Below are 10,738 nucleotides of genomic sequence, written 5' to 3'. Positions count from 1 at the left end.
AGGAACCCTTCTGAATTAGTCATTGATAACCTGAGGCACGTTTGTTTTATTCACAGAAAACAGGTGTGGCCATAGTACCCCTCCCCAGCCCCACTCCATCGTTTCTCACACATTATATTATTATTGACTAACTATTATGTCATAATAAACATACAGCAATACATCACTGGTAGGCTACAGGGAAAGTTATTCATATGTTGACTCAAGACACTCGAGATGTAGGAGGGCAGAGAGAAGGGGGGAGAGACAGACAGACATGGGTGGATTAGGTGTACAGACACGTGTGTGGTGTGAGTCTAGAGTCAGGTTTGTCTCTTCCTACAAACAGAAGGATCCAGAAAACACGCATGCACAGAAAATAATAGTGACAGCAGTATTTACAGCTCAAAATAATGTTTATTAGACACTGTTACACAGCAGTCTCTGATGTTACTATCAGCCAATAATACTCTGCTTTGAATGGAACTAATGCTGCTCTGTGCCTCACTGGTAACTGTGTCCTCACTCGGCTCACACAAATCACAATCATGTTCTCACATTTGATTCAAAAAATTATAATATTCAGAATTTAATAGACTTAATAATGAATAATGAATATGTGACAGGTGCCCAGATCATAGATCCAACCAGGGAATGTAGTGACACCTCTTGCACTGAGATGCAGTGTCTTAAACCCCTGCGTCACTCTGGAGCCCTATGATGAAGGCACGACTTCTCCAGAGCTAGATGATATGAATATGAAAGGGATATTGATGGGATATGAAAGGGATGTTGAAGGGATATTGAAGGGATATGAAAGGGATATTGAAGGGATATGAAAGGGATATTGAAGGGATATGAAAGGGATGTGAAAGGGATATTGAAGGGATATGAAAGGGATATTGAAGGGATATTGAAGGGATATGAAAGGAATGTTGAAGGGATGTGAAAGGGATATTGAAGGGATATGAAAGGGATATGAAAGGGATATTGAAGGGATATTGAAGGGATGTTGAAGGGATATGAAAGGGATGTTGAAGGGATATGAAAGGGATATTGAAGGGATATGAAATGGATATTGAAGGGATAAGAAAGGGGTATTGAAGGGATATGAAAGGGATGTTGAAGGGATATTGAAGGGATATGAAAGGGATATTGAAGGGATATGAAAGGGATATTGAAGGGATATTGAAGGGATATGAAAGGGATGTTGAAGGGATATTGAAGGGATATGAAAGGGATATTGAAGGGATATGAAAGGGATATTGAAGGGATATTGAAGGGATATTGAAGGGATATGAAAGGGATATTGAAGGGATATTGAAGGGATATTGAAGGGATATGAAAGGGATATGAAATGGATATTGAAGGGATATGAAAGGGATATTGAAGGGATATGAAAGGGATATTGAAGGGATATGAAAGGGATATTGAAGGGATATGAAAGGGATATGAAATGGATATTGAAGGGATATGAAAGGGATATTGAAGGGATATGAAAGGGATATTGAAGGGATATGAAAGGGATATTGAAGGGATATGAAAGGGATATGAAAGGGATATGAAAGGGATATTGAAGGGATATGAAAGGGATGTTGAAGGGATATTGAAGGGATATTGAAGGGATATGAAAGGGATATTGAAGGGATATGAAAGGGATATTGAAGGGATATTGAAGGGATATTGAAGGGATATTGAAGGGATAGGGTCTAGGCCAAGAGGCTGACATGTATCAGGGCTGTGGTGTCCTCTCATACGCATCTAATTGGCCAAATTGGAAAGTCTCTCTATGCTTGTTTGATGACATCATCAGCAGGCTTGTTTGAGCAGTCTCCTGATGAACTTCTTGAGTTCTTTGTCCCCCTTCCTCCATCTCACAAGCCCAGAGAGGACCAACCTGCCCTCCTGTATGTCAGCAAGGCCCAGGTACCACACCCCTGCCACGGACCCCTTCCCCTCTCCCCCATTTGCCTCCTCCAGGGCAGGACAGGTGCAGGTACCCCCTTCCTGCAGCCAAAGGGCACTGTAGGCCATTGCCCCCCGGACGCCCTCAGCCCTCTCCGGGCCTCCACCCTCCCACCTCAGGATGCGACTCCGGCCCAGAGGGACTAACCTGCAGTCACCCCCCTCCACAGACACACTCCCGATAAGCAGTTTAAAGGCTGAGAGAAGAAAACACAGAAATACATGTAAACACGTTTACACATGTAAACAGGTTATAGGCCTCTCTCTATAAGCCTTTGTCTAAAGTGTGACCAATGCCATACACACATCACTCACCATATGGACTCTTGCAGAAGTTGTTCTGGATGTCGGTCTCCCCCTCAGCAGCCAGACTGCATGAGTCACAGATCACTGTTCCTGAGGACACCAAGAGACATGCCACGGAGAACAGGGTTAGTTCGTGTGTGTGTGTGTGAAAGGGCTTGGAACATGTTTGCAGAGGATCAGCTTTCTATGATAATGATGATAACGATAGGCACAAACCCTCTGATGCCTCCTCGTGACCCGCTTCCTCTCCCTTCCGCGCACGCTGTGTGTCTTGGGTCGTGGTGGGAATACAGAGATGGACCCCGCGTGGGAACTGTGTGCAGTTAAACATGTCGGGCCACGGGAACCCGAACGCGCTCATCACAGGGAGACAACCGTCCCTCACAGCCTCGCACAGCCCACGGCAGGGGCGCACGGGCCCCTCCGGTAGGCACACCGGGGCGAATAGCGAGCACAAGAACTTCTTGGTATCTCGGTGGCAGAGTTTGGAGACCAACGGCAGCCAGGCGGCCGACTGTTGCTGGGCTTCTTTCAATGAGTCGTGCCCCAGCAGGTTGGGCAGCCGCATATCCCCGTAACCGACGCCGTGGCACAGAGAAAGTGTGCTGGGGATGGGCTTACACACCGAGCGAAACGATGAGGAACTGAGACTTTCGGACGCAAACTGAATGGAGCTGTCTGTGGTCAAAACCGAGGCGAAAGAAATAGACACCAACACGCAAAGTGATAACTTCAGTTGAGCCATACTGACGACAAGTGTAGAATAAAAAACCAATGCAGCACGGTGGTTGTTCAGCAGTGCGTAGCCGGTTGGAACCAACCTAGTATTAGGCTAGTGTGTAATGAGGGCGCCTGGCGTCACCCAGTCATGCAGAACAAACTGGTTCTTACATCAAATGCAATGGTGTGACTCCCGGTTATTGAGGGCTGTAAAAGTGTCTTTGTTATTAGAACGGGGGGGGCGTCTGAAAGACTGTTTGTTGTTTTATCTTCCCATAGAACCTCCCAGAACCTGCCCCCAATGAGTCTGTGCTAGCAATGTATTTTTGCCATCTATTCGTTATGCATTTTCCTTACAACGCGGTCTGTTTTCTGCAGGTTTATTCCCCAGTCAAAACAACAGCAAGCTCACTATTTTAGCAAGTCTTTAAAAAAATAAAATACCCCTGTCACGTGATTAGGGTATATGTCCCCATGGCATCTTCATATTGGCCGGATGTCATATGTTTGTTGCTGAGCCCTGGCTGCGCAAAAACTGCTGTCATGTGATAGGCTTCGTTTGTTGTAGTAGCTGACAGAAGCGGTCAGCGAGAAAGAGAAACAAAGAAAGAAGTTTGATTCCTTTCCCGTGGACTCAGACAGGGTCTGTTTCTCTTATTATAGCAATAGTTTCCCGGGTGGAGTAGTTGGAGATTGGGTTCGCGTACCTGGCAGACCGCCGAACGCCCAGCGGACGCCATGGGTTGTTGTTACAGTAGCGAGAACGAGACCACCGAGCAGGTAGCTAATGCTATGCTAGTTGGTTATCTAGGGTGTCAAATATTATTTAACAAAACATATTTAATTTCTTTGTGGTCATAAGGCCATTGCAAGACAGTTTGTTGTTACGAATTCCACGAGTCAAAAGTGAAAATATGGTGCTTCTTTGCGTGTTAAAATTAAACTATTTTTAAGTTAGCCAACTACGACCCAGCAGAAAGCTAGCCAGTCCTTTCAAATCAAATTGTATTGTACACATATAGCAGATATTATTGCGGGTGTAGCGAAATGCTTGTGTTCCTAGCGCCAACAGTGCAGTAATATCTAACAATTCACAACAATGCGCACACATTTAAACGTACAATAATGGAATTAAGAAATATATAATATTTAATTGACAACTGCTAGCTGTGCTAGAAAAATTGGGCCTAGGGAGTTTAGCTAACGTTAGTTCCCGTATTGGCAAGTTGACCAACACACCTAACAACATTAGCTAGTTAAGAGACGTTTCAAAATAGTGACAACCTTTTGTTGACAATTACAAACATTATCTAGCTTACTTAATCAGTTCATATGTGTACGTCAGTAGCTATCTACTTGCAAGGCAGACAATAGCTTAGTTTCAATTCTCAACTATCATGATGATGATCAATCAGCGCCAGTAAAACGTGACCACTTATGTAAATTGGGCCTCAAAGGTTCACATTCGGTCAAGCTGTTGGAACATGTTGATATTGCCAGCCAATCAACTTCTCCCAGACGCATGTCATATGATCTCAGATTTCCCATCCAGTTGTGGTGACATAGGCCAAAATGGAATTTGGAGAAGGGAAGTTTTCTTTTTCCTTTGGAAAAATGTGAGGCAGGGATTGTATCCTGTTTATCAGATGACTGTTGTACACATTATAGCCTGCCACTACTTAGCTAACCTTGTTATAACACAGTATAATACTGAACTATACACACCAGTATCATTATATCAGGGTTCTGTAACTTTTGTTTGGGTTCATTCTTTTCTTCCTGTCAAAGCAACAAATCAGAGGATGAGTATTATAGGTGTTGTAGGGCGCCCCTTTGTTTTAGACTTCAGTTCAGATGTTGTATCAATCATTTTAGCAATAAGCAGAATCTGGTTACCCGAACAGCCTGTGATAGTGATGGAGGATGTTGTGATAGTTTGTGATCGCGATGCGCATGTTGTGCCTCAGGACCCTGACGAGCGTAAGCCGCTGATCCCCCACCCGAACCCCGACAGCAAGCCCCTCAACGGCACAGAATGGAACTCCACCAGTGTACCCTCAGCCCGCACAGACGAACAGGCCTTACTCACATCCATCCTTACCAAAACAGCTCTGTAAGACACAAACATTCTCTTTCTCCTCTATCATCACGGTGTTTATTTCATTGGAATTGAATTCTGCTGAATACCTGCCCGTCTTTCCATTTCTTAGGAACATCATCGATGTCTCGGCTGCAGACTCTCAAGGCATGGAGCAGCATGAGTACATGGACAAAGCTCGGCAATATAGGTGGGTGTGTGGAGGTAGTTGCTTAATGTGTATGTGGGTTTTGACTGGCCTTGTTGATGTGTTTCAGTACTAACCTGTCTTTTTATTGTGTTTTCAGTACAAAACTGGCCTTGTTGAGTAACAGTCTGTCTCAGAAGAAGCCCCTCCCTCTCCCTTCCCTCACCAGCCAGCCGCACCAAGTGCTCGCTAGTGATCTGGTGCCATATTCGGATGTACAACAGGTGCGCACACACACACACTAGGGGTGTAACGTTTCATAGTTTGGTACATGGAAACCATGTGTTTGATGTATTTGATACAATTCCATTGATTCTACTCCAGTCATTACCATTCACAGATGTTCATCAGGATATCTTTCCATTACAGTCATGTGCTTTCCCTGTCCATAAACCTGTTAGTGTATGGCAGCTCTGGAGCAACAACAAACGCATTATGTATCCGATTGATGCGAGTTAACCTCATTTGTTCTAATTGTTTTACAGGTGTCCAAGATAGCTGCCTATGCTTACAGTGCAATCTCTCAGATCAAGGTGGACGCTAAAGAAGAGCTAGTGGTTCAATTTGCCATCCCCTGATCTACTCTCTGGCCTCCATAATACACCTCCCGTCCTGTCCCCAATGCCCACACTGCATCTATGTGTCCCAGTCCCTGTGCTACCCAGCTATGCCACCAGGAACCTGCTGAGGACTATGACAACCAGGCCTCCCCTGCTGAAAGGGTTAACCAACCTTGCCCTGCACCCCTCAGAACCACCTTTCAAAGCCACCATTCATTCTTCTTTCACCAGCCGTCAAATGTTATGGCAGTATAATGGTGTTAGGGCAGTCTTTGTTTTTGTTATTTTAAGTGTTCTTGTTTGAAGAGTGACTGAGTCTGATTGACTGAATAAACGGTTAGCTAGCTGCATGACTAGGCTGCTGCTGGCGTTAGCGCTGGCTGTGAGTTTTTCAGGTGTAGCTAACCTCGTCTGATATGCAGCTCCGGTAATGTACTAACTAACTAACCACAGCTAGGAAAAGAGGGTGATTATGCATGTCCAAATGTAGCACAGGAACAGGGCAAAAAAAAGATGTCCACAGCCAGCCAACCCACTACGGTGAGCATGGGGATGCTGTTCTGACACGGTGTGGACCGGTCACCCAGAACACACATCCCACCCCTCATGTCATCAATATGAATTTCTAGAAAGAGCCCTCACTATAGTGTTCCTTATCTTTGTTAAAATCCTTAGATTGACCTAAAGTAAGTTGGGTAGGTTTAAAAACAGGAGGGACTTAGTTCAACTATAGTACCTAAGTTCAAATCTGATATGACCCATATGAGTCTTCCCTTGAGTTCAGCTCATGTTGGCAGAGTGCAGAGGTGAGGACAGAGGTTGGAATCCACATGGGTTTCTCTGATTTCTGGGGGAAACATGCTTAGCACTTCAATAATTTAGCTGGCAGACCTTGAATTCATATCTTTAGACTTCACAGAAACAATACAGCTGGGGGTGGAACTGGGCTTGGGGGGAGGGTTCGGGGGCTTGTAATGTAAATTAATCAGTGAAGTGTGTTGATGCCTTCTATGTACAGATTTATGTGATTCCGTCAGAAGCAAGAAATGGAGTGTATGCACCTCCCCATTGTAGAGTCTGTTGGTCAGGATTGGCTAAAGCTCCAATGAAGTTGTTTTAGGAGCCAATCAAAACTAAGGATACAGCAGCCCAGTTTTTATGACATAAAAGGAAAAAAAAACTTAACACCCAAGTTTGTTTGAATTTTTAAACAAAACAGATTGTGATGAGTTACTCACATTAGCCATGAACTGAAAGCTGTCATGGCAGTTTGAGATAAACAACCATAACCTGTGAGTATCCCCTAAATTAAAATGATCAGAGGCGTTGTGATTATTTATTCATGTTTTAAGTGTATTTATGCTCCGGGGTGAGTGTGTGTGTGGGTGGGTGGGTGCCTCTCTGGGGCCTTTAAAGGGATGATCATCTGCAAGGCCGTGTTTATTTGCCACTTTTTGCAGTGTGCTTGTTTTGTTGTTTTGTTACTTCAGTGTGCAATAGTACCTGGATAACATTGTTCATTTCTTAGGCTAGTACCAAAAGGTTTATTAAGATATACTGTTAATACATTTTTTTTCCCCAAATAATGAATTCATTAAAGACTTTCAACAATAAAACTGGTGTTCTGTAGGTCTGTATAGAGAGAATTGTGTGGGGTATCATTACAACAAACCTAATAAACACTATCACATCTTATGTAGTGTGTACTGTAAGTAATGGAATGATCATTTTTTCAACTTTCTCTGAAGCCTTTGTTTACCATGATAGGGATTATTCAGTATGTCTCGTAGCTGCTGATCCACCCGTGGTAAAGGGTCAATTCTCAGATCCATATTTCAACACAAAGTAACACCTACCAAAGTGCATTGGGGAGAGTGAGTGAGAGGGCTCTGTTCCTGGTTGGGCCTGGCTGGTCAATGGTCCAGTTCAATAATTATACAGGTCAAGGTCACATCTACTGTAGATGTACTATTCCTTCTTCCCCAACTCTGACAGACACCAGACAGAGTTTCTGATGAGTAGATTTGTATTGTACTTTTACATGATGCGTCAGGTCATAATGGTCTTCTGATGTAAGCCTGTGGTTCTGGAACTCTGGTTGGTTGGCATGATGATTGTGCCCCCCCCCCCGTGGTGACAGGCCAGTTGTCCTGGTGTTTTGCTGTGATTGCTGGGATGATGCCAGACCTGGGCCATGATTCTATCCTGGCCCGTTACAGCGCAGAAGTCCAACAAGTGAGGCAGGGCCGCAATCACACACACAGCACCACAGGCATTACATGAGAAAGTTCGTATTACTGGGTGTTTGTCCGGGTACACAAACTTCTGTTCTCTCTTGACCATAAGGCTGTAGAACTGAACACATCTATACATTCAGTGACTATACACACTGTAAACTGGTAGTAATTTAGCACTGAACAGAGGGAGAATGCCCCAAAACTCAGTAGGAGTTTAGTGTTGCTATGCAGACAGGCAAAGAGTCGGTGTGTAACTAGACCCTGATCTCTCTGCTCATTTTAAGCACCTGTCAGAATGCTACGCAGCTGCAACGAACTCAGCACCTGTTACACATAGGGCTCAGAGCCACATTGCCCTCGGTGAACATACAGGTTTCAAACAGCACTGGGAGATCACACGAAGAGTATGAGTGGAAAAAACCACCCTTGTAACCCACAAGGGGCTTAGTGGCGGCCTATATTTGCATGTGGGTGTGTGTAGATTTGGGTTTGTCCTCACCTTTCTCATGTAATGCCTGTGGTGCTGTGTGTGTGTACCTGTAGCTCCCCTCATTCTCCATTGTGTTGCTGTGCAGGAAGGACAGGGCGCCTAGCTTATCCACCTCTGAAAGGTTACAGATGCTTTTATCATGGCAATACAACACCCGCAGTTCCTTCAGCTCTACCAGGACCTGGGAAACAGTGCACACACACACACACACACACACACACACACACACACACACACACACACACACACACACACACACACACACACACACACACACACACACACACACACACACACACACACACACACACAGGCTTTAGGCCCTTAAATGTAGGGTGATCACTACTAATGTACTAGATCAGTGGTTCCCAAACTTTTTAATAGTCCCGTACCCCTTCAAAAATTCAACCTCCAGCTATACCCCCTCTACCACAAAAGTCAGCGCACTCTCAAATGTTGTTTTTTGCCATCATTATAAGCCTACCACACACACACACTATACAATACATTTATTAAACATAATAATGAGAGTTGTTGTCTCAACCCGGCTCGTGGGAAGTGACAAAGAGCTCTCATAGGACCAGGGCACAAATATTATTTAATAATCAATAATTTTGCTTTTTATTAAACCATCTTACATATAAAACCTTATTTGTTAATCGAAAATTGTGAATAACTCACCACAGGTTAATGAGAAGGGTGTGCTTGAAAGGATGCACATAACTCTGCAATGTTGGGTTGTATTGGAGAGAGTCTCAGTCTTAAATAATTTTCCACACACAGTCTGTGCCTGTATTTAGTTTTCATGATATTGAGTGCTCAGAATCTACTCTCACATAGGCATGTTGTTGCAAAGGGCATCAGTGTCTTAACAGCATGATTTGCCAAGGCAGGATACTCTGAGCGCAGCCCAATCCAGAAATCTGGTAGTGGCTTCTGATTAAATTTTCACAGAAGCGCAATATTGATGAGGCTCTTGTTCAGATATCGGTAACTGAACTGGAGGCAGGGCATGAAAGGGATAACGAATCCAGTTGCTTGTGTCATCGGTTTCGGGAAAGAACCTGCGAAATTGTGCACCCAACTCAGAGGCTTCGCTATATCACATTTGACATTGTCCGTAAGCCTGAGTTCATTTGCACACAAACAATCATACAATGATGGAAAGACCTGTGTGTTGTCCTTGTTAATGCAGACAGAGAAGAGCTCCAACTTCTCAATTTTGTCCAGCACATTGAATATAGTTGCGGAGAGTCCCTGTAATCCTAGATTCAAATCATTCAAGGGAGAAAAAACCTCACCCAGATAGGCTAGTCGTGTGAGAAACTCGTCATCATGCAAGCGTCAGACAAGTGAAAATGATGATCAGTAAAGAAAACTTTAAACTCGTCTCTCAATTTAAAAAAGTGTCAATACTTTGCCCCTTGATAACCAGCGCACATCTGTATGTTGTAAAAGCGTTACATGGTCGCTGCCCATATCATTGCATAGTGCAGAAAATACACGAGAGTTCAGGGGCCTTGCTTTAGCAAAGTTAACCATTTTCCCTGTAGTGTCCAAAACGTCTTTCATGCTGTCAGGCATTCCCTTGGCAGAAAGAGCCTCTAGGTGGATGCTGCAGTGTTACCCAAGTGGTGTCTGGAGCAACTGCTTGCACACGCGTTACCACTCCACTATGTCTTCCTGTAATGGCTTTTGCACATCAGTACAGACACCAACATGAGCAGCAGCTACGTTTGGCTACATATGGACCGTTAGTGGAATTACCACGAGAGAGTAATGCTTAATGTGATTAGACTAGGCTACCTGTATTTGACATTGTGCTGAACACCATTTATTTATTTCACCTTTATTTAACCAGGTAGGCCAGTTGAGAACAAATTCTCATTTAAAACTGCGACCTGGCCAAGATAAAGCAAAGCAGTGCAACACAAACAACACAGAGTTATCCATGGGATAAACAAACGTACAGTCAATAACACAATAGAAAAATCTTTATACAGCGTGTGCAAATGTAGTAAGATTAGAGAGATAAGGGAATAAATAGGCCATAGTGGTGAAATAATGACAATTTAGCAATTAAACACTGGGGTGATAGATGAGCAGAAAATGAATGTACAAGTAGAGATACTGGGTTGCAAAGGAGCAAAAAAATACAGTTGAAGTCTGAAGTTTACATACGCTATCTATCTCTCT

At 43.9% G+C, this 10,738-nt stretch overlaps 2 protein-coding genes across 2 annotated transcripts; one reads left to right on the top strand and one right to left on the bottom strand.

Moving 5' to 3' along the window:
* Positions 1–1,708: 1,708 nt before the first annotated feature.
* LOC139386301 (secreted frizzled-related protein 2-like) lies at positions 1,709–3,128 on the bottom strand. Its single transcript, XM_071131800.1, has 3 exons — positions 2,467–3,128; positions 2,260–2,340; positions 1,709–2,141 (listed from the first exon to the last, which is right to left on the bottom strand). The coding sequence occupies exons 1-3, from the start codon at positions 2,993–2,995 to the stop codon at positions 1,789–1,791; spliced, it is 963 nt and encodes a 320-aa protein (XP_070987901.1). The 5' UTR covers positions 2,996–3,128; the 3' UTR covers positions 1,709–1,788.
* Positions 3,129–3,464: 336 nt separating this feature from the next.
* On the top strand, positions 3,465–7,431 carry LOC139386298 (ragulator complex protein LAMTOR1-like). Its single transcript, XM_071131798.1, has 5 exons — positions 3,465–3,750; positions 4,938–5,083; positions 5,181–5,258; positions 5,356–5,479; positions 5,741–7,431. The coding sequence occupies exons 1-5, from the start codon at positions 3,709–3,711 to the stop codon at positions 5,831–5,833; spliced, it is 483 nt and encodes a 160-aa protein (XP_070987899.1). The 5' UTR covers positions 3,465–3,708; the 3' UTR covers positions 5,834–7,431.
* Positions 7,432–10,738: the final 3,307 nt, after the last annotated feature.

The sequence above is a fragment of the Oncorhynchus clarkii genome, chromosome 27, assembly GCF_045791955.1.
Source record: "Oncorhynchus clarkii lewisi isolate Uvic-CL-2024 chromosome 27, UVic_Ocla_1.0, whole genome shotgun sequence".
NCBI classification, from domain to species: Eukaryota; Metazoa; Chordata; class Actinopteri; order Salmoniformes; family Salmonidae; genus Oncorhynchus; species Oncorhynchus clarkii.
The sequence above is the reverse complement of the archived record's forward strand: the minus strand, read 5'-3'. Positions and strand labels throughout refer to the sequence as shown.

What these genes read in the sequence shown, in the direction of transcription:
- LOC139386301 (XM_071131800.1), bottom strand. Translation starts at nt 2,995, where the DNA reads ATGGCTCAACTGAAGTTATCACTTTGCGTGTTGGTGTCTATTTCTTTC. An exon ending in TCACGAGGAGGCATCAGAGG is followed by an intron (nt 2,341 to 2,466) that starts GTTTGTGCCTAT and finishes TGGTGTCCTCAG; the next exon opens with GAACAGTGATCTGTGACTCA. An exon ending in CTTCTGCAAGAGTCCATATG is followed by an intron (nt 2,142 to 2,259) that starts GTGAGTGATGTG and finishes TTCTTCTCTCAG; the next exon opens with CCTTTAAACTGCTTATCGGG.
- LOC139386298 (XM_071131798.1), top strand. Translation starts at nt 3,709, where the DNA reads ATGGGTTGTTGTTACAGTAGCGAGAACGAGACCACCGAGCAG. An exon ending in ATCCTTACCAAAACAGCTCT is followed by an intron (nt 5,084 to 5,180) that starts GTAAGACACAAA and finishes TCCATTTCTTAG; the next exon opens with GAACATCATCGATGTCTCGG. An exon ending in GACAAAGCTCGGCAATATAG is followed by an intron (nt 5,259 to 5,355) that starts GTGGGTGTGTGG and finishes TTGTGTTTTCAG; the next exon opens with TACAAAACTGGCCTTGTTGA.